This window comes from Sprattus sprattus (assembly GCF_963457725.1).
Source record: "Sprattus sprattus genome assembly, chromosome: 18".
Taxonomy (NCBI): Eukaryota; Metazoa; Chordata; class Actinopteri; order Clupeiformes; family Clupeidae; genus Sprattus; species Sprattus sprattus.
Genome location: NC_137916.1, coordinates 8622004 through 8647185, shown reverse-complemented (window position 1 = coordinate 8647185; position 25182 = coordinate 8622004). Strand labels below are relative to the sequence as shown.

The window sequence follows — 25182 nt, the reverse complement described above, 5'->3', positions numbered from 1 at the left end:
GCAGAGTAGGTCACGTTTTTGCTCTGCAGACCTGGTGAGTTTTGTAGGAAGACACATATCAATGATGATTAAAAAAAAAAAAAAAGATAGGTGGCAGGTGGATGAATGTGTACGAGTGTGAATAATGCAATACGTGCAAAGCTCACTGTCAAAGAGAAAATTTATTTTCCCAAATGGTAAATTGCGGGGACATAACACCTCTTGCTATACAAAACATCCAAATGTTTCAAATCAGCAGTACAAATCTGTAAAGCCATTTTTTGTTCTATTTTTTAATTAATTTCTACAAATAAACAAACATGGGGAGACCTTTAAAAACTAAAAACGCAAAATTAAAAGTGTTCCCCCCGCCCCTCGCCCCCCAACGCAACAAACACACGCAAACTTATTGGCCACAGCCAGTGCCTGTGGGCAGGTCGCTAAATAAAAGGACAAATTAAACTATATTTACTCAAAATACAAAAAAGCAATATTTACAAATACCTTACAACAACATTTAAACCAAACACCCTCTGTAAGATCAAGTAAGCCTGGTGACCTTGTTCCATCACCCTGAAAATAGAAATGACCCTCATTCCCCTCTGGACAGCTATGTGCTCTTTTTTCTGGGTTGTGGGAAAAGCATGATGGCTAGGAATAGGGGATCATCATCTTGTGAAAACACCTGGCTATAATCTGAGAGGCTATCCCAATTCAAACACTCAAAACTATCAAACTATCTTTTGACTGTGTGAATACGTTTTTTTTTTACTTTCTATTTTTTTTGTCCATCTACATTCATGAATCGTACAAAACTTGTTTCCTTGACCAGACATGGACAGTTTGGTGAGTGTATGTTATACCTAAATGCGGTGAGTGGGCAAGGCGAATCTTTTAGATTCAATATTAAGTGCACAGTATTTAGATGGGGGGGGGGGGGGGGGGGGGGGCTTCCAATGTATGTCAGTCACTTTTTAAAAACGAACAGCTCAGCTTGAAAATTTAAAAGAATATATCCAAGTAAGCAGTATGAGATAAAAACAAAAACAGTGGTTGGATGGAAGAGAACGAATGGTAGCTGGAACCATGTGCATCAGCTTGCCAAAAAAAATAAACAAACAAAATCCTCATAGAAGTCACCGATCACTGAGATCATAGTTACATTAATACCAAAACTGAACATTCCTTAATCCTTTTCTACCATTTGTGAGGCCAGTGGAACAGCTATCCAGCCTGTCGCGGCCAAAAAAAACGTTGCTCTCTACAGAAAAATAACCAGATTTCCTCATAAACATAAGGGTGTCCCTACACAGGAAAGAGTCATGGTCCGTACAAACCATAAACCAAGATTGGGTGCCTTTTAAATGAGCGGCACAAGCGGTCAGGTAACTGTGTCCTTTCACTTGGGGAACATTCAAAATGGCTTAAATTTTCCTGAAGATACCACATCATCAAGAACCAAATCAATTTTATAATACAAACAATCAATCACTGGAAACAAGAAACGGACCAGAGGTAACGGAGCAGCTACAAAGAAAAACAAGAAGGTGGTGGGTGGAGATGAACAAACAGAGCACATTCTTTTTGAGTGCAATTATTTGGTCCCCTGCACTTCTTGACAGAACCATGTGGACAGACATATTCTTTGGCTCAGGTTGAGACACATGTACTGAACGTCAGATTGGGGTGTGGATAAACTGCGTCCCAAATACAACCGCAATCAAAAGACCACTGAAGCCAGATAGAAAAACCAGAAGGACCCATTTAGCAGTGCCAAGCCACCTGACAAGCCAATGGGAATGGGCATTGTGTTGGAGAAGCTGAGGTGGAAGCTAGTCTGCGTCATCGGTTTCAAAAAACGTTTACCCAATGATTTCGCCGCAGCGGACAGAGCATCGAGCGAAAAACAAAAACGCAACAGATGAACGACAAGGAAGGCTGACTGATGTGTGGACGTGGTGCAGAGGGAGTGATCCCCCTGGTGGTTATAGGAGTGCAAGACAGGCACAGAAAGCCTGTCTGTGCAACTCATGGCTCAGCTTGGGTGCTGCTCTCAAGTCTCTATGGTCAGAAGCGAGCCGACCTGGCTCAGTCGGAGTCTGACCCGGAACCTGATGAGTCCTGAGAGCTGGCACTGCTGCTCTCTGATTTGTTCTCTTTGTCGTCCGCCTCTTCATCATCATTGTCTTTGTTCTGCACAAGTGAGAAAGAATCACATGCATCATGACAACCTGAACCCAAAATGTTCTACAATGATTTGAGTAGAAACCCCTCCCCCATGATCATTAACAGTACAAAGGCTATGGGTGAGAATGCTAACACAAACACAGCCTTACATCCTCCTCATCGTCGTCATCATCATCCTCATCACTGTCCTCAGCACTGGATGAGTCCTCTTCCGACTCTTTCTCCTCCTCCTCGTCATCATCATCATCATCTTCCTCCTCCTCCTCCTCCTCCGATTCCTGGCAGGGACAGTACAAAAGGGACCATGTTTTAAACGAGACTGGACTGCCACATCAACAAAAGCTCTGCTAAAGCTCTGTGTAGCCTTTACAGTCTTAGTACATTAAAAAAGGCACCTTTCATCATCTGTCTAATTAGTTATTTTGTTTTCAGGCGTGCTTATATTAAATTAATACTGTTGTTGTGTATAATGTATTTCCTAAGTGGCTTTGGACAAAAGCGTCTGCTAAACCCCTTAACCTTGTATTGAGCTGCGGCCTGTTTAAATAACCACTCATAGTGACATTCGTGACATGTTTGCAAATCATACAGACAACAACTGCTGAAAGATTTAAGGTGTCTTATCTAATATATAGGTATTCTGTACATTCTGTAGACAACTCACCGGCTTCTTCCTTGCCTTAGGTTTCACCTTAGCATTCGTGCCACCGGGCTTTGCCGTGCTCTTCCTTTTCTATCGTGGAAGAAGAAAAAGAAATGAGAAAGAAATTAGTAATTTCTTGATCAACCTAAGCATAATCCAAACTACCTGTGTTAAACAAGTAAATATACAGTTTTGCATCCAAGATTTAGGCTGGTAGAGAAAAAAACTGACTAAAATAAGGAACTTACCTGTGAATTATACTCTTTGTAGGTCGCTCTCTCCTGTGTGGACAAACTCTGCAAACAAATACAGGGAACAGGAACTATGAGAAACATTACTTTCATCTGGCGTGGTGCACAGGCAACAGGTTTCCAAACATGTAACCAAGAAAACTTTCACAAGCAAGTTATACAGCTAAGTAGATAATCCGTGGTGCATTATGACGCAGTGTGGTATGGTGTGGCAGGGTGCATTATGACGCGATGTGGTATGTAGTGGCATGGTGCATTATGACACAGTGTGGTATGGAGTGGCACTCACCGCCAGCCACTCTTCCAGTAGCACTTTGTACTGTCTCTGCTTCTCCTCTGCAATTTTCTTGTAGCGGTCCTTCTCCTTCTGCGTCTGCCGCTGCCAGCGGCCCCCGATCTCAGCCATGCGCTCCTTCATGGGGAGGTGGTTGAGCTCGCCGTTGGACAGCATCTCCTGAGAGAACTTCTGATAACCGTTCCTGCACAGAAGGGAGAGTATGCTCAGGGGCAGGCACTGTGGCAGTGTAAACAATCGTTAAGAAAACATGCCTGGTGCCAGACAGCCGCCAGTGTGTCAAAGGAGCGCGCGCGCGCGCACGCGCACGCACACGCACACGCACACGCACACGCAGTGTGTGAGATACTCACGATGGGGGCTTCTTGGGCTCGCCCTCAAACTTCATCTTCTTGCCTGCGACCACCAAAGGGGGTGGGGAGCGCATCTCACTTAACTCTCTCTGTCAGAATGAAGTGGAGAAGGGGGGGTCTGGTTAGTTACACCATATCTATCAAAAAAAAAATTTTCAGCCAGGTCTGAAAGAATGTATTTAATCTGAAGAGGGGTACTAATAGTCTTATTAGTATACAGCACAGAATCGAGGGCAAATGCACACAGTAGGGCTCAGTGTCCGTCCGCACCTCATATCTCTTCTGGTCCTCTGCAGCCTTCTTGATCCACAAGATCTTCTCTTTCTTCTCCATGGTGTTCCAGGTGCTCTCCATGGCTTTCTGGGCCTTGGGCCGGTCATTCTTTTGAAAAAGAGATCATCAATAATTACTGACTACTGTTTGAAGCAAACATCACCACAACCTCAGTACATATCTTTATACACACACCTCCAAAAGTCAGGCTTCGTCTTAGTTAGACCTCAGGGTAATACCTTAAATTTGGCCAGGTAGTCACCGATGACACTCTGCTGCCATATCTCCTGAGCATTCTTGGGGCTTTCCGGAAGCTTGCCCTTGTCTTCCTGTCCTTCCTTTTCCGACTGTGCCTTCAGGGTAGCCTCCAGGTTCTTGTACTTCTCCTGCATATTTGACACAGTTAATCTCTTCCGCTCTCAGCTATTTCGGTCAGTCTCTCTTCTGATTTTTTTTTACCTTTTTCTTCTCTGGGAGGTCGTTCCACATACGGGCGAGATTCCTGGTGAGTTCGCTCTCGGAGAAGTCAGGCCGGTCATGCTTGAGCTTTGGTCGTTTCTCCTCAGAGAAGATGAACATGGCGGAGATGGGCCGTTTGGGCTTGTCTGCTCCGGTCTGTGTCCGCAGGGGGGAAGAGACAAAAAGTGAAACAGAGTAAAGAGTGAAGAGCGGCAAAGATGGAAAAGATATAAACAAAGATATGAAGGTGTCACAGCACAAGAGGAGAACCCAGGCCACACACTTCTCTTTCAAGGGACACTAACCTTGCCTTTGGTGGGTTTCTTTTTAGTGGTCGGACTGCTGATTCCACTGCTCTTTTTAAAGCCTGCCATTTTATCCTCTCCCAGAACTCTCTGTTGCTCCTCTTCCGATATACTCTGTGACACACATACAAGACAAACGCTAATTAATAAGCTCATGATGTCGTAACGAAATTGATGAATTTCCCAGACGTGCTTAGATAACCAGATGGGCTATGAGATCACACATACATGCTAACATTGTTAACATCACAGGCCACTGTAAATGTAAAACTGAGAACACTCACAAGAAGGAAGCGGTTCATTTCCACCTCATACTCTTTCTTTCTCTGGAAACAATGGATAAAACCTTGTTAGATTGGGATAAAAAAAAAAAAAACACACACACACTACAACTGTGTATATTCATAAATGTGTGTGTGTATTTGCACGTGAATTATTTTCGTGATGTCTTAAGAGTACACAGACCTGTTCACAGCGTTTCTGGTAAGCGTCCTTCTCGCCCTGTTTGAGCAGCTTCCACTGCTGGCTGCACATGACCATGCGCTCCGTGCTGGGCACGTCCTTCATGCTGGACATCAGTTCGGCACAAAACATGGAGTAACCGTTCCTAAGAGAGAGACCACAGTTACTCCCTTTAGCACTCGCTCTTTCCTCCATCCCTCTGTTCATGTCTCTAAGTGTACCCATATAAGGAAAAGGTGAAATACACCCAGAGAGAGAGGAAAAGAAAGAGAGAGAGACACATACGGTGGAGGTTTATCGGGCCGGCCATCAAATTTGTCTTTTAGCTGTCTCTCGGCCTTGGTCAGGGTAGACTTCACAATGTCCTCCTCTGTCATGTTCAGCTCTGGATGCCCCTGGATGAAGTCTCGCATTACATCCTGAGGACAAATACCACCAATTATTGAGAGGGATCAAAGGCTATTTTAACATGATTGTATCATGACTCTGGTACTGGCATCTTGTTGCTTATTGACAAACAAGATGGAAAAACCAATGCAATAGTTGTCACAAACTGGTGGCTTACTTCATATATTTTATGCTGCTCGAGAGACTTGGCGATCCACTTAAGTCTTTTCTTGTCTGAGAGCTGTGTCCACTGCTTTCCCAAACCCTCCTTGATTTCTTTGGTTGTTGCCTAAAAACAAGTAAAGAATTGCACAGTGTTTCAGCCAGGCTTCTTAATATATATATATTGTGTGTGTGTGTGTGTGTGTGTGTTTAGGGTGAAGAAACCTACAGTCGGAGTTGTTTTGAGGACGGCCTTTTTCTCATGGTTATACCACAGCTGTTGTGGTGTCCTGGGCTTCTCTGGGACATTGGATCCTTTCTTTGTCATGTTCTCCAACAGGTCTGGGTGTTGCTCTCTATACAAACATACATACATGCACATAACGACATCAAAGACCACGCACCCACAAACACACATACCATCCAAACTAATTTAGCAAAGAGAGACAGATGCATCATATGCATACCAGTCAGAGGTACAATCCTTCACGAGTTGATAAAACACAACTCTGCAGGGTCAACATGCACATATCATTACCTGAACTTAAGCATGCTTTGCTCAAACGTTTGCTTGTCCGCCAGAAAGTCCTGAACATACTTTCCCTGTGGACAGAACCAAAGTGTGGTCAAAACAATGTCAGTCGAGTTGTAAAGCTTGTAAAGCATCAAAGTTAAACACATAGAAAAGTCAGACAAAAACATCGGTGAAACTTAGCAATAGTTTACAAAACAAAAAGGCAGGGTCATGTCAGGTGGATGCATCATTGAAATAGTTTCCTTCACTCCAATCCACTTTAATTATCTTCTCTTTCACCTGGTCTCAGATTATTCTCCTCACCTTTTTGCGCTCTGGCAATTCTTTGTATTTCTTGGAGAGGATCTTTGTAAGGTCAAGATTACTCATTTCGGGGTGTAGTTTTGCATACTTCGCCCTCTTTTCCATAAAGAAACGGAAGTACGGCGTCAAGGGCTTCTTAGGGAAGTCTGGGTGTTTCTACGGAAGAGTGAACCATTAAGACCATTATTACACTTTCAAAAACACTAAAGCGAAACTGAGAAATAATTTCAACAGTAATATAACCCTATTGTCTGTTGGGTCAGACACCACTAAATAATACTTATGTCATGAGATAATGTTAAAAGAAAAACATACCTTCAGTTTCTTGCCCTTGTAGGGATTCCTGATGTAATCCGTTGCATCTATTATTATCTCCGATAATGTACGGAATTTGCGTATCTGTGGTTAAAAGAAATGTTTTATTTTTCATTTTTAAATACTGTACAATCTCTCAGACAAAACAATATTTTTAAACTACACAGTACAATTATCTACAACAAATACTGTAAATATATCATCTTCAAGGAAGTTGTTTCAGACTCTGTTAGTCATCTGAACAGCAATTTTAAGGACTGACCACTTTTGAGACTTCCTGCCATTTCTGCTTGCACATTTCTCCAGAGTAGGAGTTAAAAGCCACCTTCTCCCAGTCTAAGTGAGACTCTGATGTCTTATATTTGGTGACGTCCAACGGTGGCAGGTTCACTTTCATGGCATCCAGAAGTTTCAACAAATCATCCTGAGCCCACACTATAAATAAAGATGAGAGGTTTCACGTATAAACAACACGCAAATCCACATACAAGCTTAACAGGTCAAAATTACACTATATTACATAAAGGAGTGCTAATTTACCATTAACGTGTAATATTACATGACAGACAGGTGACAGATGTTGTAAGTCAATGTTATGTGCGCCACGGAATGGAAACCTCAGTGCAAATTACTTACTGAAAAGTCCACCTGGGGGACATTTAGTGGAAGAGTCCATGTCTCCATTCATTCTCAACTCTCTTTTATCTGAGGGAGTAAACAAATTTACACAGAAATACATATTTATTGATTTTGTACATTAGTACAACAATTGAATTGCTAATTAAACACTAGTCGATACAATAATCAAATTAATCATGCAAACTATATAATCTGTCAATTTGTCTTCTGAGATTCACAAAGTATCTGATTTCACGTCACACCGTTTTAATTTAACATCTTAACTGGGCGCCATACATTTAATCAATTCTCACTCAGATTCTTATTAGATGTAAGGCCCGCCGACACAAAAGCAATATGGTGTAAATAGTTCGTTTTTCCTATGGGTAGACAGACAATATTAAACACCGATTTAAACACATAACTTTTTGTTCAATTGATTAGGTTAATTTAAGTTCAACTAAAGCTTATTTGATACAGAACAGAAATCCACCCCGACTCTTAATGGTAGATGTTCATTACACCGCCCCTAACCGTTTACGCTGCATCGTGAGACATAGCCTATTGCTTGTGACGGCTTCAAATCTCAAATAACTCAGTAGAGGGCAGCGACTACGACTATCCTTTGTATCTCTCACTTTTCTTTCAGCTCTAGGAAAGCAAACGTTACATTTATCCACTCGTCAACTCCAATATTTTTGCGTCGACCATTCCGCCGGAGTAGGTTTTCGTATGGAGGATTTTTTCGGGACGAATGGGCGCTGGGAGGAACCACGGAAAGAGGAAGCGAGCATTTGGACGCAGGCAGCTGTAGGCAACCAGCTGACCATGGACGGGGGCTCTGCTTTCGGTCTCGGTCGAGGGGGGAAAGGTGGCCAGGGAACATTACTCCATACTGCACCACTCGACACAGCCTCACAACCAACAGGGCGCGGAGCTCGTTTCCGCCATGGACATCTGCCCTCGTCCTTCAACCCTGCAGACCTACCATGGAACGAGTTTATTTCATTCTTCGAATAAAACTGTTGGCTCATTAACAGCCTTTTCGTTATTATAATCTAAATCTACCAGATGTCGAACATGTTTACGCCTGAAAAAACATGGACATTTTTCAAGCGAGTCGAAGACGAATGAGAACCTGTAATGGCGGCGGTCTCCCCAGCCTTCTTCTCCAACGTTCAGTGGGGAAACAGCCAGTAATTTAGGCTAGATTCGATTGTATTTAACAAATAATCAGACCATTCGCCAGATCAGTCTGATATTCACACAACAGTCAAGATCATATGATCTCTATACATAATACGAATGTTTTATTCACAATAATGTATAGAATATTTAGCTACATCCTACGGCTATGTTGGGACGTGCGTTACAATGACCAAACTTTGCATCCACGCAGTCTATCGCATAACAAATGGTTGAACATAGCGTGAGACCCTGAATATACCAAACACGCTTTTACGTCCGTAAAACAGTATGTGGACGGGCAGGGCGAGTCACACTTGACCACGTTTCAAGTTGTCTCGCGTCTTATGAAGTTGACTTCTTAAAATACATGTACATTAGGGAAATAGATACATTAAGAATAGTTTACCATATATCTGGCAGTGAAATGCAAACCCTGAGCGACCCAAACATTTACCAAGGTTACGGCCACAGCCGGCTACAACTAGATCGACTAAGGCTGACAGGGAACCAAGCGCATGGGCTATTAAAAAGATAATTGAAACACTTGTAAAGCGTTGCCTTCAGCACCCCATGACTATGTTCCATGTAGAATGATAAACACGTATCGTAGTAACAACAATAAGTGCGCCGGCTAAACTCTCGAGCACAGGGGATTGATGCAGGCAGCTGAACCCGTATGGCGGCGGTCTGGGCAGCAGACTATTCAAAGCCGTGAAAGGAGAAACTACAAAATAAATAGAAACAACTCGGACTACACTAGCATGGCCATCCCCGATTTATAATTGACTCTAAAAATCTGTTAAAATTATTCATTTCCGCGGTTATAGTATCAATGTAAAGGTGTAGCGAAGGAAAAAATGTTACATCCGAGACATATACCAGTGCTCTGGCGTGACGATGGTTCTAGATCCGCCATACTAAAGCCAGGCATGGCGAGAGCTTGATTCAACCGAAGCAAGACATTGTCCGTGTAGTCGACGCAATACACAAAGAACGGAAAAACATTATTTTGTGTGAAATTGTAGAATAAAACTAACCTTATCCTTTCTTCGAATATTTGCAACTGACCAGGGAAGGTCGGATTTTTCAAAACGTGGCTTTGTCGGTTCTCAGACGGGTGCAAGAGAAGGCAAACCCACACGGTGAGATATTTAACCGAGCTCCCTGTTGGCTAACCAGAGGCGGCTGGTTGTTCCTTGATCAGCCTCATGGAGACCTGACTCGGCGCGGAAACGTTGTCGACTCCTCCAGCACACTTTTAAGAACACAGTTAACGATAGTGCACTCTACACTTGAACCTTTTGGTAGACTTTTAACAGATTCAGAAACTACACACGTGGTTAATACTATGCAGAACGGTTAACGTTATCTCTTACCCGAGTCGCAGGACTAGAAATTCGGGTATGGCGACCGCTGTTTGCTGCCTGATCCACACATAGTAGCCTACATTGTTTTAAATTAGGCAATTTTTGAAAATCAACCGCTCAAGAAAATATAACAACTTCGGTGCAATCAGCACCCAGGATTTTGCATTAGTGTCAATAAGCAAACGTTTTTCTAAAATGTTTGTTTATCAAACAGTCGATTAGCAGAACGTGGGAGGCGGCGGTGAACCCTACCTGTCGCTGCGTGTGTGGAACTGGTTGTGGAACAAGGGGAGGGTTGAATGTTAGCCAGCACTGCGCTGTCGGTCCAGGGCGCTGGTGTTCCAGTCCCCGCAGAGATGGGAACTTCCCCCCGCCTCCATCTCACTCGCTCTCTCCCTCCACTCAGCGCGTAACCTTCTCGATCCGACCATTTCTCTTCCCAGAGACATCCGCATTTTCGCTCTCTCCTCGGCTGCCGCCCGCATCATGCTCTTGCTCCTGAGTGCTGATTCAGATTTTGCCAGAGCTAACGTTACTGCATGATGATGCTTCTGTAGTATAACTTCTAGGTCGGCAATTTCCATAGGTTCCACAGGTTATGCAATATGTTGTACTTCAAATGACGGTTGGCAAATTTAGTTTATTTAGCCTAACAAAGTAAACTGGAACGATTTGCAACAAAGTTATAAGAGCCGACGTGCGATCTGTTTGCGGGAGTGTATGATGTTTGCGGGAAATTATCATTAATAGTATGGTTTTGCCTTTTTGATTAAGAAAACGAAACTGGATGCTGTCTGCGTATAACAAATTCCTGAAATACTGTCTACTTTTTAAATGCCACCCGCTTATTTAGCAAAGTCCATTTGACAGCTATTTTTTCTCCATGAAATTTCTTTCAACTCCACCTTGTCTATTTGTGGGCGTTACCTATACCATCCAATCAAGGCTGTGCCTCTTTGTGAAAACAAATGACTTTCCAATAAGAGGACAGCTTGCTTGTAACATCAGAGGAGTGGCGAATTTAGCACCGAGTTTGTTGATAATTATGTCACACTGTTCAATTCAAACTGTTGATGTCAGGCAAGACATATAGCCACATAATGTTCTTCAGCTGTTTTGGCTAGTGCCTTGCGAAATCTGGGGTTTGGAAAGTATTTCACTAGCGTAATATTTCATACCGTGAACACATTAAAATGGAGCACTTGGGAAAGTATCTGTGTGTGTCTGTACAGGATGTGAAAATTCAGGGTAGGTTTTCATGTCATTTTAATCGTAACTCGGGCACAGTCAATGATCAGCACACTGGTAGAAAATACAGAGTAAATGTATATCAGTCATACTTGGTAATGATCTGATGGAGATGCAAGACAAACACTTATGAGTTTTTAATCAGAGGTATTTACAGATAAGATCTACTAAGGCATATCCCTAGAACTTTATCCATACACAGGCTAAAGCTATATATAAAAAAAACAGTGACATCTTAAGGTGTAACCTAAACATTTAATTCAACACTGATTTATTTATTGGCAATCACGCTATGGCTCAAAATGCAATCTCCCAGCCCGAACACCACTCTTAATGTATAACTAAACTAATATATGGTATGTAACATAAAGCAAAGCTCACCTGAATTCAAAATACACTAAAGCATTAAACTAGTTTTCTCATATCTGATACACAACAGAATGTGAGGATCTGGTGTAAATTTTGTAAGACCTGCTGTCAGCATATCATTTTTAACTGAATCTCTATTTTAAGTAAAGGACATGAGGGGTTTAAGACATTGCTTTGACATATAAAGGTTTTTGGTTCCATTAATGGCAGTCAATAATAATGACATTCATATAATGAAGGCCAAGTCCTTACCTGAGAATTTCTATAACATGTATTATGTTCTAATTTCCCTTGATAAATTGACACATGTTAGTTGGCAGGATGTTTCTACACTATTTGTTGACGAATGTGTTGAGTCGAAACAAAAATTCTGGCTGTTGTCAATGCAGATGTTCACTGAGAGACAGCCAGGTAAAGCACCCTAGTGTGTTTCTGATGGGACTCTCAGGGCATCGGGGACTCCGTATACACATCTTCTCCTGGCTCTTCGTCCAGCACCACCTTGGCATCATCAGCATCCAGCTGAGGGGATATGAAATCTTTTTTGGTATCTCTGGCTTAATCAAAGCATACATGTGTAATTGTGGGAATGAGAAGGCATATTCAATAAAGTTGAATAAAATCTATATTACTGCATTTCATTGGCTTTGTACCCCATACTCGGCACAATGACTACAGTTGAATCAAATCTAATGTATTTGTAACTGCCGTACCAGCAGGACAATTTAGTAAACATCTCAAAGCTGCAACCTTGTATGCAAGATAATCTTTACACACAAGGAGATGTACAATGATTTGTGCCTGTATTTCATATATAATTAAAATTCATACAATGTTGCACATTATATCAAAATACACATATGATATAAAATAGCTTTTACAGCCTCAGGCATTTTGCACAATCATATAAAAAAGACGTCAGATAAACAACACAAAGTCATCTGTGAGCACGCTTTATGTGTGGGCCAGGAGCCAACTTATGAACACTCACGCATTTCATCTCCCTGACAGTGAAGATGCGTCCAGTCATCAACATACGGAGCGGGATGGTCAGGATGAGGATGAAGGGCAGGGCCAGAGAGGCACGGCTGGACTTCACGGCCCACAAGATGCCCAGGCACACAACTTGGATTATTGTGAACAAATGCATCTTCAGTGTCGGCACCTGTACAAAAAGAAAGAACCATTACGCTTTCTGCCCCAGTTGCATGGGCCTGCCTGAGAATATCCTCATAGAGCAAGACGGTAAAAACTGAGAATTAGAATTAAGACATCAAGATGTTTATGACTACTGATGGCATTGCATACAAGAAAACAAAAACAAAAGGGTGAAATGAGCAAAAACCTAGGGATGAAGTTTGATTTATAAGCACAGTAGCATTACCATGGTAGCAAAGGGCATATTGGGGTGGTACTTCTTTGGTACAATCAGGAGCAATATTCGGTCCCAAAGCTGGATGCCTGCCAGGGATGTTATGCCCATGTACAGGAAAATACCAAACAGAGCTGTCATGGGAATCATCTTCAGAATAGGCTCCATGAGAAGTGATACACCTAGGAGGATTAGGGATAAACAAGATGTCTGTTTGTCTGTCTGTCTGTTTAAGTTTGGAGGTGTCAGCATAAGATAACATACAAAACACAAACAGAGCTTTCCCCATGAGATAATGAACACCTACATGATATTCATAATAAGAAAATATGATAATGTAGCCAATAAAAGTAAAAACACATATTAATTTATTTAGATTTCTTTATGGGGTTTGTTCAGATATCAATGCATTCACTAAAGCAGACACTGCCTCCTTCAGTTTGTTCCCTCCCTAGACTGTTAAAGAGACCAGCAGGGGGCAGAACTCACCAACCAATATGGCAACCAATATGCCACTAATCCTTTGCTCCAAGACCTTCTCTATCTCTGGTTTGGTACCCTTGGTCATGACGGTAAGGGCGTTGGCATGCGTCACAGAGCGCACAGTGGCAGCACTGAGCCAGGGGACACCAAAGATGGACGCCGCTCCCCCCATGGCCACAAGCAGAAGGAGGTCAAAGTGGAATCCGGAACCCTTTACCATTTTCCTTTCGGGTTTGCTTACAATCAGCCTGCGTGAGAAGTAACCAAAGACAAACAATAGGAATAAATCAATCCTATCTGCAAGTTTTTGTTCTTCAACAGTAACATTCATTTCTACCCTGAAATGCTATCGGGTCTTAGTCTGGGAAGTCCCGCCCCACTTCTTCCGGCCAAATTGATTTTGCCTCTGCACTGGGTCTGGCCAACTTTGGATAGCCGTTCATTTCAAGATTTCCACAATCCTTGGAGCCAATCACAAACTGGCTTTTGGCTACCTGGCGCGCCATTGGCGGATTTAAACTTACCACGGCTACGTTACAGAATCTACTGCACGGAGAGTTTTTAAACATTGGACATGGTGGCCGCCGAAGCACCGCAAAACTTCGATAAGGCAAGTTTTCTTTGAAAACAGAACAGAAACTTGCCCTGGAACAATTCATACAGAAAAAATATGTGTTTGCTTTATTACCGATCGTTGTATCGTTGTGTAGTATCGTTGGTCTGATTGGTTAAAGGCGTGTCCAATTACGTGAGTGAAGTGGATCGCTGATGATAGTTGGCCAGACTAACTGAGCAAATGCAATGCAGTGAAGGGGCAGGGAATTCCCAGACAAATCGGGTCTATGATTTCATATGTCCTTCAGATTCTTGACCACAAAACAAAATGCCATCTCCAGAACAGAGTTGCCGATAGCTGGAAATGCAGACATGGCTGGTACTAAAATACTCACGTGGTGATCTGGGACTCCATGAAGATCAGGATGAAGACCAGGAGAGCTGGACCGAGGGAAGCTACCATCATCCAAACAGGGAAGGGCTTCTTCTCACCCATGGGGTTGATAAACCAGCCCCTGGCTGAAGTGTTAGACACAGTCAGACCTTTGGGCACCACCAGTTTCTGTTTGGATGATATAACACATGAACATTGTTGATCAAGGGATTTGATTTTAATTTGAAATAAAAAAAAAATGTGGTGAGATTTCCCAAACCTGGGTGTAGGCATCTTCGATAGAGATGTCTATAGCAATCATGAGGAAAATTGAAATGGGCACACCAAAGTCTCCAATCATGCGACGCAGCTGTGGTACAGAAAAATGTTCAGCATAAGCATTTAGCCAATGGAATACATAGAAACCTAACAATGCAAACCCTTATTGTGATGTCCCACTATCTTGGAAATGCAGTGAACATAAACTAATAATTAATAAACATATAACAAAACTAAAATATATTTTTACCCAGCCTGGAAGGAAGACTCCAGTCTTGAAGATTCTCAGGAAGTAGGCGATGAAAAAGCATCCAAACATAAGACACATGGAGAGCAGAGCCGTGTTGGGGTAGGCACGCTCTTTATGGTGATGACGAAAAGTGACATTTCCATCTTCATGTGTGATGTTTTCTGTTTCAACAACAAGGTGGAAGGGGTCTTCCAGGCTCTCGTTCAGATATTCATAGTTCAGAACCAGTGGGTGACTTTTGAAAATCTACATGATGAAGACATTAAGAGGAAAAAAATGAGAAGAAAACAAAGGACAGGGAGACTGCTGAAAATATGGAGCTGGCTGACGTGTTGGACGCATGTGGAACTTGTGAAAGAGCTTTTTGTTTTTTATTTGGACTTTGCTTAAAGTGTTCCATACCCTCCCGAGCTTGGCAAAGGTTTCGTAGATGAAGATGAGGGAGATGAGGATGGAGAAGATCTCCTGGGTGAAGCGTGAGATGAACTTGACCAGGAAGCTGCCCTCCACGGCCATAATGACCACCACAATCACAATCAGCCACATCCCCACCCAGATGCGGCCCACTATATACTCCAAGCCCTGGGTCTTGCAGAACTGTAGTAAAGAAACAGCAAAGGTTCATGTATTTGCAGGATACATTAATTAGAAAATCATGTCATGCCATTAATTGAGAATGTGTCAAATTAAAAATGTAAAAGGGGATGAGCCTCATCATAAATACACAAGGCAGGGCTCATGCACAAAGCACATATAAATAACTAACTTATTAGGCATAACCGGTGCTGCCAGTCAACCTCAATCAGACAAAGTGTTATATTTCTACAAATTCTAGTTGTACCTGTGTGTCTGAGTCTGAGTCATACCTCAAAGAAAGCTTCCTCAAACACCAACAATGGTCCGGTAAACCCAATGACCAGGACAGGCTGAGCGGCCAGCAGGCAAAAGAACACGCCCTGCACGCAGGTGGAGATCATCAGCTCCGACACGCCCATCATGTGCTCTGTCTTGTCAGCTGGTGAGTAAAAAGAGGTGTGAGTTTTGAGGAGGAGATTTCCTAGTAGAGGAAGAACCCCACAGTGTTGTGGAGGATGTTGTTGATAGTTAAGCCAACTCGGAGAAAGGTTGGCAGAAAATGCCATTTGGATAGATGTTTCAAAATAAGAGCCTTGACTACAGGAATGGCACTAAGGCAGATATGTATATAAATAATACGGTTGCTTTAAATGTCTGGAAACATATCAGCAGCTGGAGAACTGGGCAGAAGAAGGTCTTATGAAGAGCAGGAGAGATGAAAGAAGACGGGCATGAGGCAAAGTGGGCCAAAGATGGACATATGAGGAGGCCGACATTTAGACGGAGAACACCTAGCAGCTAATCTCATGAGAAACATCTCCATTACCCAGAAGACCTCCAAAGGTGATAGCAGGAGACAGGGCAGCAAAGTAGATGAAGATGACGGCAGCCAGGACTTGGGGATTCAGGGCGTCTGTGAAGTCACTGACGTAGTGACGGTAGCGGCGCTTAATGTCCTTTATCATTCCCCCAAACGGTACCCCTGTACGGGCCAGGGGGTCCTCACGAGGCTCCTCAGGACCACTTGTGCCTGCACAAACAAATGTTAGGTGAGCCCATGAATGAATGAATGAATGAATGAATGAATGAATGAATGAATGAGTGGACAAATTAATGAATGTAATCATCTCTGTCACTGATGATATACATCTTTTATTGCATTATGCTGTGGCTGTGACCATAAAGTGAACAACATATGGATTACACAACTGGTATTCTGCCTAAAATGATGCAGAGAAAGCTGACCTGGCCTATCTCCAAAGTAAATTCTGGTGTCAGTGGGGCGAAGTCGGTCCTGCAGCAGCTTCTGCTGAAAGCCAATGATTGGCCCCAGCATGGCATCATCTTGGATCTCAGTGGGAGGGATCACAATGCTGCAGTCCATGAAATCAGCGATGGCATTGGTGATCTCCTTGTCACTCTGTGCCAAGTATGCTTCCAGGCTGAATACCTAGTGCACAGAAGTTTGGTATCAACAGTCATCTCATCTTTGCCCTATTTGATGCTGTATTCTCTCCTGCACATATCATATATGTTGTGCATGTATTCCTATTTTCTTTCCTGCACAAACCACATTCTTCTCGCCCATCCTCCTCCTCATCCTCCTCCTCCTCCTCTCTTACCCAGTCGGCCAATAGCGTGGCCATGGCACGTCCGCTCTCGTGGAAGTCCAGCCCGCTCTGGCTCGGCCCCACGAGCACAAACATGAAGCGCACGGGCACCGGAGACTCCAGGACGGAGTCCATCACCATTGAGTCCTTCAGCCTGGCAAAGGCCACAGCTGGTTTCTGCAGAGTGTCCAAAGCTCCTACAGTGCACACACACACACACACACACACACACACACACACACGTCCATATTATTTACAGTACAAGCACTGTTAAAGATACACACTTTGGTAATAATTTAGGTATCATTGTTCTATGTCAGTAAAGAACACAGACACAACCGCCTCTATACCTGAGAGAACAACAGAAGCCTCCATAGCCTGAGCCGTGTCTCGCTAGATGAGGAAAGAGAAGGAGAGGGAATTGTGACAGCCGAAAGGCAACCCAGTAGACCACACAGTAGACAGAATGAACATGCAGGTACAGAGAGACAACACAGTTGATGTTGATATTCATGTTGAAGTGATACCTGCTTTGTCACTGAGAAGGTCTGCATTTCAATGTCTCCTCCAGGTTCACCAGTGTTCTGTTGACTAAGACCGCGCAGAGAGACACAGAAAAGTGTGAGTAAACAAACAGAGAGATGTAAGTGTACGCTGGTCACAGTCTCACCATTCAGACATGATAACTAGGAAGTGATATTAGCCCACGTATTTTCTGTCAACAAGAAGGAGTACCTGCGTTTCTGGCGCAAAGCATTCAGCAGGGGAGCGCGGTCGTTGGGACGTATTTCCCCCTTATTCACCAGCTCATCCACAACCTTTTCCAATACACCAGAAAAGTTGCTCTCGTCAAGGTCCAGGATTATAGCACCTAAATGAGAAGAACATGCGGATGTACAAAATGAACCAGCATGTGATCTTGGAAATGAAAGATATAGAGAGGGAATGGCTTCTGGTTATTTACTAACTTATTTCCAATCAGGCTACGAGTTCTGTAATCACTAACAGCCAAACTAAGTCCTGAGAACTACAGGATGGTAGACATTAAGCTGCCTGTGTGTTGTCTAAATGTTTTCTGTGATCTCGTCTAGGATCCATCTCGCGGCCCTGTCTCACCGCTGCTCATGGCCTTGCGGAGCTGGATCAGGCTTTTGAAGGTCAGGTAGGGGATGTGGGAGGGCTCCCACTTCCTGGAGGCCGGGTTGTAGCTCTCCTCGTAGCCTGCCCATCGTCCTGTCTCCTGCCAGATTCCACCCTTAAGCTCATTCAGCTCCACATAGGCCTGGGACATGTGGTGAAACACACACACACACACACACACACACACACACACACACACATACACACACAAACACACACAAATGCACACACAACAACAACAACCACGTATGAATTAAATATTCCATGTATTTGTGTTGTATGAGTATCTGTTGGTGTGTTTAGTGTCTGTGCTGTGAGTGCATGTCTGTGTGGGTGGATACCTGAGAATCTCCTCTGGTTGTGGCATTGGTGTTGTAATTTAGTGCAGCTGTAAGAAAAAAACAGGAATATAAACACGAGCTTAACAAGTGCACCAATCAAACAAGTTTTGAGAGCCCACATGACCAAACAAACAAAATAAAGAAAAAGGAAATAAACACTAGTTTGCCAAAGGAGTAAGCACTTGAAATGCAGATGAAACAAATAAGTCTTTCTTCTTGTGCACATATGTCAGCTTACCCTCAGGGTCAGCACGGACGATGAAGTTCTGGACAGGCTGTTCCTCTTCCTCCTCCTGCCGCCTCTGCTCCAGGTCATACCCCCCATGGTGCCCTGGCGGGGTCCTGTGAGGAGTGGGGGACAGGGAGAGTCAGGGGGTCACACACAGGCAGGATTCGGCCCACGAGGCGTAGCTGGAGTCCTACTAACTAGACCACACCACCCCACACCAATCCACCACAACCAGGCCTCACCAGATCTTACGCACAACAGACCAGACTGCTCTCTGTGAAAGGCAACCCTGACAAAGGAGAGAAAATGTCCAACTTCTAGTTGTCAGTCTAGTGTGCTCTTGTTTGTAGTAGCTGCTGAGCTATGAGACCACCCTCGCTGATAGCAGCTAACTAGCTGGCAGACAGGCCTCATTCAGGCTCCCTTATCTCAAGATGGGAGGCGAGACCAGTTCCTGCAATTCTGCCTTCTACCACAAGGGGACACAAAACCTGTCACTCGTTTGCCAGGCAGTTTTGGGGTAAGGTCTTCAGAAAGAATTAACTCAGAGAGTTCCACAATGCTCGTTGCTGTTGACTGGCAAAAATGACCCTAGGAGCCTACTGTCTGGTGTGTGTGTGTGTGTGTGTGTGTGTGCGTGTGTGTGTGTGTGTGTGTGTGTGTGTGTGTGTGTGTGTGTGTGTGTGTGTGTGTGTGTGTGTGTGTGTGTGTGTGTGTGTGTGTACGTGTGTGCGTGCGTGTGTGCGTGCGTGCGTGCGTGCGCGTGTGCGTGTGCGTGTGCGTGTGCGTGTGCGTGTGCGTGTGTGCATCAAGTGACTCACAGACGTAATGGAGACGGGAAGGGAGAATCGCTGTCCTCAAAGGACATGTCATTGTCCTAGATAGATTGACAGACAGACAGACATACAGATAGAACGATTGACAGACAGACAGATACATAGATAGATAGATAGGTAGATAGATAGATAGTAATGAATAAATACATTTCATAGATATGATAAAAATGCAGATAGAACAATGTTTGTTTTGTCTTCCAAAGTTGTTTACGAATGCAAATGTTCTTTACCCCTTCAAACATTAGAGCCCCTTCCATCAGAAAGTGTTTCCGTGCTCCTCTTTATTGCCTGTCCAAAACACAAGTTAGCACATGCCACGCAATGGTAGAACACACAAACAAATCTATTAAAGTCTAGATCTGGCTAAAAGACTGACACAGTAAACACAGAGACTAGCGACGTTGATGTTCAAACAGTTTGCAGTGGAGGCATTGCTTGTCTTATCTTTTTGCTACGCCCTTCTGAGAAAAAGGCACAAATGCTGAGGATTATCTCATCCAACATGTGCTAATATAATGTTGCTTCAAAGCAGAGGACTCATGGACGGTTAATACAGCAATGACCATTTTAATGTTAATATTGTATATTTTGCACAAAATAATAACATTTTACTATCCTCTGTATGGAATAGAAAATACAATATATTAGGATTCTGGTTGTACTTTTCAACCATTTCATAATTCATTTATTATTGGGATCATTTGGCTGCCACTCAATGCCATTCATTGTTAGATAAAGTCTAAAATTATCCAGAAATTCAGAGGTTTTTATATCATGGTTACTCTGTGGTGGACTTGCAATGCTAACCAATATCTCCCTCCAAAACCACGTTAGAGGTCTTAATACAGCCTACAGAGATCGTGCTAATACGACCCATGACTCTTCAGAAAAGAGGATCATTGCGAGAGTTAGTTACAGTAAGAAAACAGTCCACAAACTCTGAGGGTTTCAAAAAAGGTTAGTCATGAAGATAAAAGTGTTCATAGATGCATGAACAATTCCTTTATCCCGAATGCCGTATTTAATGTAAAAGCTTAAATAATCAAAACAAATATTAAACATTTAAATAATAAAAAAACCTCATATAATCACAAAAGTCCTGATCTGGCATCTTACTAGTAAAAAAGGATCAATTTGGCGATGAGCTCACTGGTTTGAAGCTGACATCAGACCTTTCCCAAACATCTTTTTTATATTACTCAAACCTTCTTAAAATCCAGCATTAATCAACATATGAGTACATACATGGGGTGTGTGAGTGCTGAAGTGAAGAATGGTTCCCTTACCTGTGCACAGGTGGTCCTGACAGCACAGAGAGCGCGGGTTCCCTGCTTATGGAGATGTGCCCAACGTACAAGTGCTTAGGCGGGCGCAGAGGACCTCTCAACAGGGCGCCAGGCGAAAAGCGAGGGGAACACCCATAGAAAATACGTAGCTGAATCACGCACCGTCCTTCAATACCGCAAAAAGCAACGGCACCCCACAACGAACCCCTCCCCCCACTACGTCAAGCGTGGAGCAGCCAGGGGTAGCGGGCAGATAAGGCCCAGTGCCGTATCACTACGGCCCACCTTGAGCCAGGGATACCCCAGCCCTTTTACCCCTCAGCCAACCAGAGACTGGGGCCAAACTGGGCCCAAAAGTTGATTGAGAGTTTAAAAGGCCAAAACCTAGACAAGCTAGAGCCTAAACAACATGACAACAAAAATGTTAAGGAGACAAGTGGGATAGAGAGAATGTTATTAAAGTTATAGTGGATGACATAAAGAGGATGTGTGGTGGTACATACATGATAGTTATAAAGGAGTCAAGCTGTGTGTATGTGCATGTGTGTGTGTGTGTGTGAGAGTGTGTGTGTGTGTGTGTGTGTGTGTGTTTTTGGGTTTTTGGGGGGGACAGTTATCTCTGAGGTGCATCTTGAACTCTGATGTAGTGCTGTTTACGTGTTGGGGATTCCCTTGAACCCGTGATGCTGGTTCTGTTGGAGTCCAATGAGGAGGGAGAGTAGAGGGTTCCCCTCTGAGGTGCTGATTTTCCATTTGATAGAGAGTCACTGCTGTGTTTTCAAGTTTAGGGTAAGGGTAAGGACTCTCTCTCTATCGCTCTCATCTCTCTATCACACACACCATCCCCACACACATACACACAAAGAGACATACACAAACACGCACACACACATACACACGCAGGAACGCAGGCAGACACGCCCTCACACACAGTCTCTCTCTCTCTAATCTTTCCTTGCAAGTCCTAGTAAAACTACTGACATAATACCATTTAAAGATGCGGTCCTTTATTATATTATTATTATAATCCATTACCCATTTTGTGTGATTCAGCTAAAATCTCCTGTCCATTCAGTGTGTGCGCTCAAAAATACTTTTTCCTGTACAGTTGAATTGAGCCATACACTATTTATTTATTTATTCAATGTGCATCAAAAAAAGCACTAACAAAGTGGTTAGAGGTTCATCAAAAAAAGCACTAACAAAGTGGTTAGAGGGTAAATAGATCTGTATTCCATTACTTCAGTATGAAACAAATTGTCAAATTTTGGATCATTAAAGCATGTAAATCTATTTTAGTAGACCCCAACACTTAAATTGAGGAAAAGAGGTAACTGAAAACAGACCTCTAACTTTAAATCAGTTTGTTTTCCCCTTAATGATTACCTGCAGTGAATGTCCCCCACACCCAATTAGCTAAAGATCAAAACCACTCCTCGATGTAAGGGGATGGCAGAATCTCTCTTCAAGGAATCTTGCTCATGTGTTGTAAATCTTGTTCATGTGTTGGGTAGAAATTAACCCAGTAAAGTACAATATAGGGGGAAATGGTGTGGTGGTGTGCTGGTTTTGTGATAAAGGCTTCTTATCGTTTGATTGTGAACAGAGTGAGGCCCTCGAGGGGTACAGAGTGAGGCCCTCTAGGGGTTCAGCCTACAGATTCTAACCTACAGTACTCCTCTGCCATTATCTCCCCCTCTCATACTGTATATGCATAGAGGCAAGCACACATACAGTACATACGTAGAGACATACGCACAATACAAGTCATGCCCACACATCCAGTTGCACCTGAACATGTACATACACAGATGCACAAAGACAAAACATTTAGAACAAATGACAATGTCATATTGTAAAACCAGAAAAAATTATAAAAATGTTGAATAGTTCACAAGCAAGTCTGGCAGATGATTAATGCAGATAATGACATCTTGCACCAGCACAAATCTTACATTTTATGTCACGCTTTTGCACCAATTAATTTCCTCTATCGCTCCATAAAGCGGTTCTACTCCACACAAGCCCCCTAACACAAACATGTTGACACAGAGACACATTGGCACTAGTCACCATTTGGGACCATCAATACATGCGGATAAGCCCCATGTGGTGGTTGCTAAGCAAACTCTTCCCACGTCCTCAGAGTTTCGCTCTATCTCTCCATCCCTGAGCATTCAATCAAGTTTAATTGGCATGGCGACAACAACTACAACATCCTATACAAATTTTTTATTCAAAAGAGAAACAGAGAGAGAGAAAGAGGAAGGTATGGACAGACAGAAAGGGGGAGAGGTTACAGTTATTGGCGCTGAACTTTCTGTGATGGGGCATATCTTGCTAATGTTGCGCTGAGTGGCACCAGTTATCATGGGGTGCCAGAGGTTGTACGCAGGACCCACCTAGTAAGGAACACTACACTTCCCAACTACGTCAAGTGTCTTTTATCTGAAACACCAAGCACTTTCACGTACTACAGTGAACGACGCTACGTTTTCCCACATACTTCTTTTAATATTGCAGAAACTGACTTCATAATGTGCCTAAATGTTTACAATCCTACAGATAAATAATAAGATGAGAACACTATATCAAAAAAATCTGAGAATGTCATTGCTGCATCTAATACATTTCCATGAGGTCTTTCTTTCCTTATGACATCATAAGCATAAACAGAAGATCAAACGCCCTCTAGAGACATATTTGTTTTATACCGTACGGCACATACTTGTCAAAGGAGGTTTGCATGTACGGTGCCCAAACTTTTACCTTGGGCACTTCTCCTTTTTAAATTTGAAACTGTAAATGGAAAACAAATACATGGAAATCTTGCCTAAAATATTTTTAAAAATGTCATCTTAAACTTTATGCCTTTTAGAAATCAGGTAATCTTTTACCCACTTAGCTATTCACAGTAAAAATAAACATACATTTTTCTAAACTTTTGCATGCCAAATCTGACCAGCACACTTGAGATGTGTCGTATAGAAGGAGACTTTAGCTCACATATATGCCAATATCACCCCAGAGGTCTTCTGTTCCAACAACTGAAGGGCCAGGACTGGTCTCTTCATACTGTAGCCTTTGACCTTTGAGCTACAGTAATCAGTAATGTCCAAATCCAACCTTACAGGAGCAACCATGAGAGAGAGGACTCACCTGACAGAACCACTGCCATGCATGTTGGATAAGCACAGCTCTTTAGCTCAAACATACATATTTTAACATGAAAGGTGCTCTTAATCTAGTGAGAAGAACTTTGAAATGTAGATAGTAATTATTTCATAAGAAATAATTGTGGAATGAATATAACCACCTTGCTAGATTAACTGACAAATGCTGAGTGTGTGCAAATTCCAGACCATTCATTTGATGTGAAAAGGGGACATTTAAGGACACGACTGTAAAACACAAGCTGAAGATTTCTGACAAACTTATAATGGTAGACCAAATTCTACAGAACATAGTTGCAGATGATATATAGGTAAAATAAATTAGGGGTGGGGGAAAATCGATTCGTCAAATCGATTTATCTCGATTCTCTCTAGAAATGATTCTGCCTCGATTCAGAAAAAGTTCATAATCGATTTTTTTTTTTACACATCCATTTTGTGTTGGAATGCAAGCTGCATCGAATATTGCATTGTTCATAGAAAGTCATAATTGTGGCAAGGAAAACCTTTTTAATACAAAATAGAGAAGGTAATTCATTTTTTGATTATCTTTAACTAGCAAACACAAAGTAGGAAGTGATTTGAGACTCTGAGTAGCAAACTGAAATGTTTTCAAAATCGACATGCATCGATAATCGTTTTATCGGTTTAGAATTGATAGTCGGTTTAGAATCGATAATCGGTTTAGAATCGAATCGTTGACCTCTGAATCGCAATTGAATCGAATCTTGAGGTGCCAAGAGATTCCCACCCCATAATAACTAAATACAATTTTCTTCAATTAAATAAAAACAAAATAGAGATAATTCTGTTTGGCAACAAAGAGAAGAAAATTAGTATAAGCAAACATCCCACCCCACCTCTTAAATCATTTCTTGTTCCATTCACCTAGATTACATCTGTTTGGCATGTCACTTCTGTACCTGACCGTACATGACTCCATTGAAGGTATTGTTTATGTTGGTTTTGGCCAGTAGGCT

General features: G+C 42.7%; 2 protein-coding genes across 3 annotated transcripts; both read right to left on the bottom strand.

Annotated features, from left to right (window-relative positions):
• Positions 1 to 190: 190 nt before the first annotated feature.
• On the bottom strand, positions 191 to 10345 carry ubtf (upstream binding transcription factor). Of its 2 annotated transcripts, none has more exons than XM_080856734.1 (21): positions 10335 to 10345; positions 7546 to 7614; positions 7172 to 7344; positions 6910 to 6993; positions 6595 to 6750; positions 6295 to 6359; positions 5986 to 6112; positions 5773 to 5883; positions 5493 to 5626; positions 5211 to 5352; positions 5030 to 5071; positions 4746 to 4859; positions 4441 to 4596; positions 4221 to 4367; positions 3979 to 4089; positions 3709 to 3797; positions 3350 to 3539; positions 3058 to 3105; positions 2831 to 2899; positions 2316 to 2444; positions 191 to 2172 (listed from the first exon to the last, which is right to left on the bottom strand). In XM_080856734.1, the coding sequence occupies exons 2-21, from the start codon at positions 7595 to 7597 to the stop codon at positions 2068 to 2070; spliced, it is 2244 nt and encodes a 747-aa protein (XP_080712860.1). In that variant the 5' UTR covers positions 7598 to 7614; positions 10335 to 10345; the 3' UTR covers positions 191 to 2067. The 2 variants fall into 2 exon arrangements, with proteins under 2 accessions (XP_080712860.1, XP_080712861.1); XM_080856735.1 differs by lacking the exon at positions 10335 to 10345 and adding an exon at positions 9753 to 10186.
• A 1107-nt stretch (positions 10346 to 11452) lies between these two features.
• slc4a1a (solute carrier family 4 member 1a (Diego blood group)) lies at positions 11453 to 21144 on the bottom strand. The gene is made up of 21 exons (XM_080857249.1): positions 21030 to 21144; positions 19974 to 20031; positions 19729 to 19784; positions 18917 to 19020; positions 18679 to 18725; positions 18314 to 18479; positions 17933 to 18068; positions 17725 to 17788; positions 17548 to 17590; positions 17210 to 17394; positions 16833 to 17037; positions 16414 to 16617; positions 15878 to 16026; positions 15414 to 15608; positions 15012 to 15257; positions 14763 to 14852; positions 14505 to 14671; positions 13561 to 13802; positions 13084 to 13253; positions 12691 to 12864; positions 11453 to 12221 (listed from the first exon to the last, which is right to left on the bottom strand). Exons 2-21 carry the CDS (start codon positions 19998 to 20000, stop codon positions 12144 to 12146), a joined length of 2748 nt encoding a protein of 915 aa, XP_080713375.1. The 5' UTR covers positions 20001 to 20031; positions 21030 to 21144; the 3' UTR covers positions 11453 to 12143.
• Positions 21145 to 25182: the final 4038 nt, after the last annotated feature.

Coding starts and splice junctions, on each gene's coding strand:
- ubtf (XM_080856734.1), bottom strand. CDS start 7,597: ATGAATGGAGACATGGACTCTTCCACTAAATGTCCCCCAGGTGGACTT. Junction 5,353..5,492: donor CGGCCCGATAAACCTCCACC/GTATGTGTCTCT, acceptor TCTCTCTCTTAG/GAACGGTTACTCCATGTTTT. Junction 4,860..5,029: donor AAATGAACCGCTTCCTTCTT/GTGAGTGTTCTC, acceptor TGTGTGTCACAG/AGTATATCGGAAGAGGAGCA.
- slc4a1a (XM_080857249.1), bottom strand. CDS start 20,000: ATGGAAGGGGCTCTAATGTTTGAAGGG. Junction 18,069..18,313: donor CCGCAAGGCCATGAGCAGCG/GTGAGACAGGGC, acceptor CTTCTCATTTAG/GTGCTATAATCCTGGACCTT. Junction 12,222..12,690: donor CTGTCAGGGAGATGAAATGC/GTGAGTGTTCAT, acceptor ATATCCCCTCAG/CTGGATGCTGATGATGCCAA.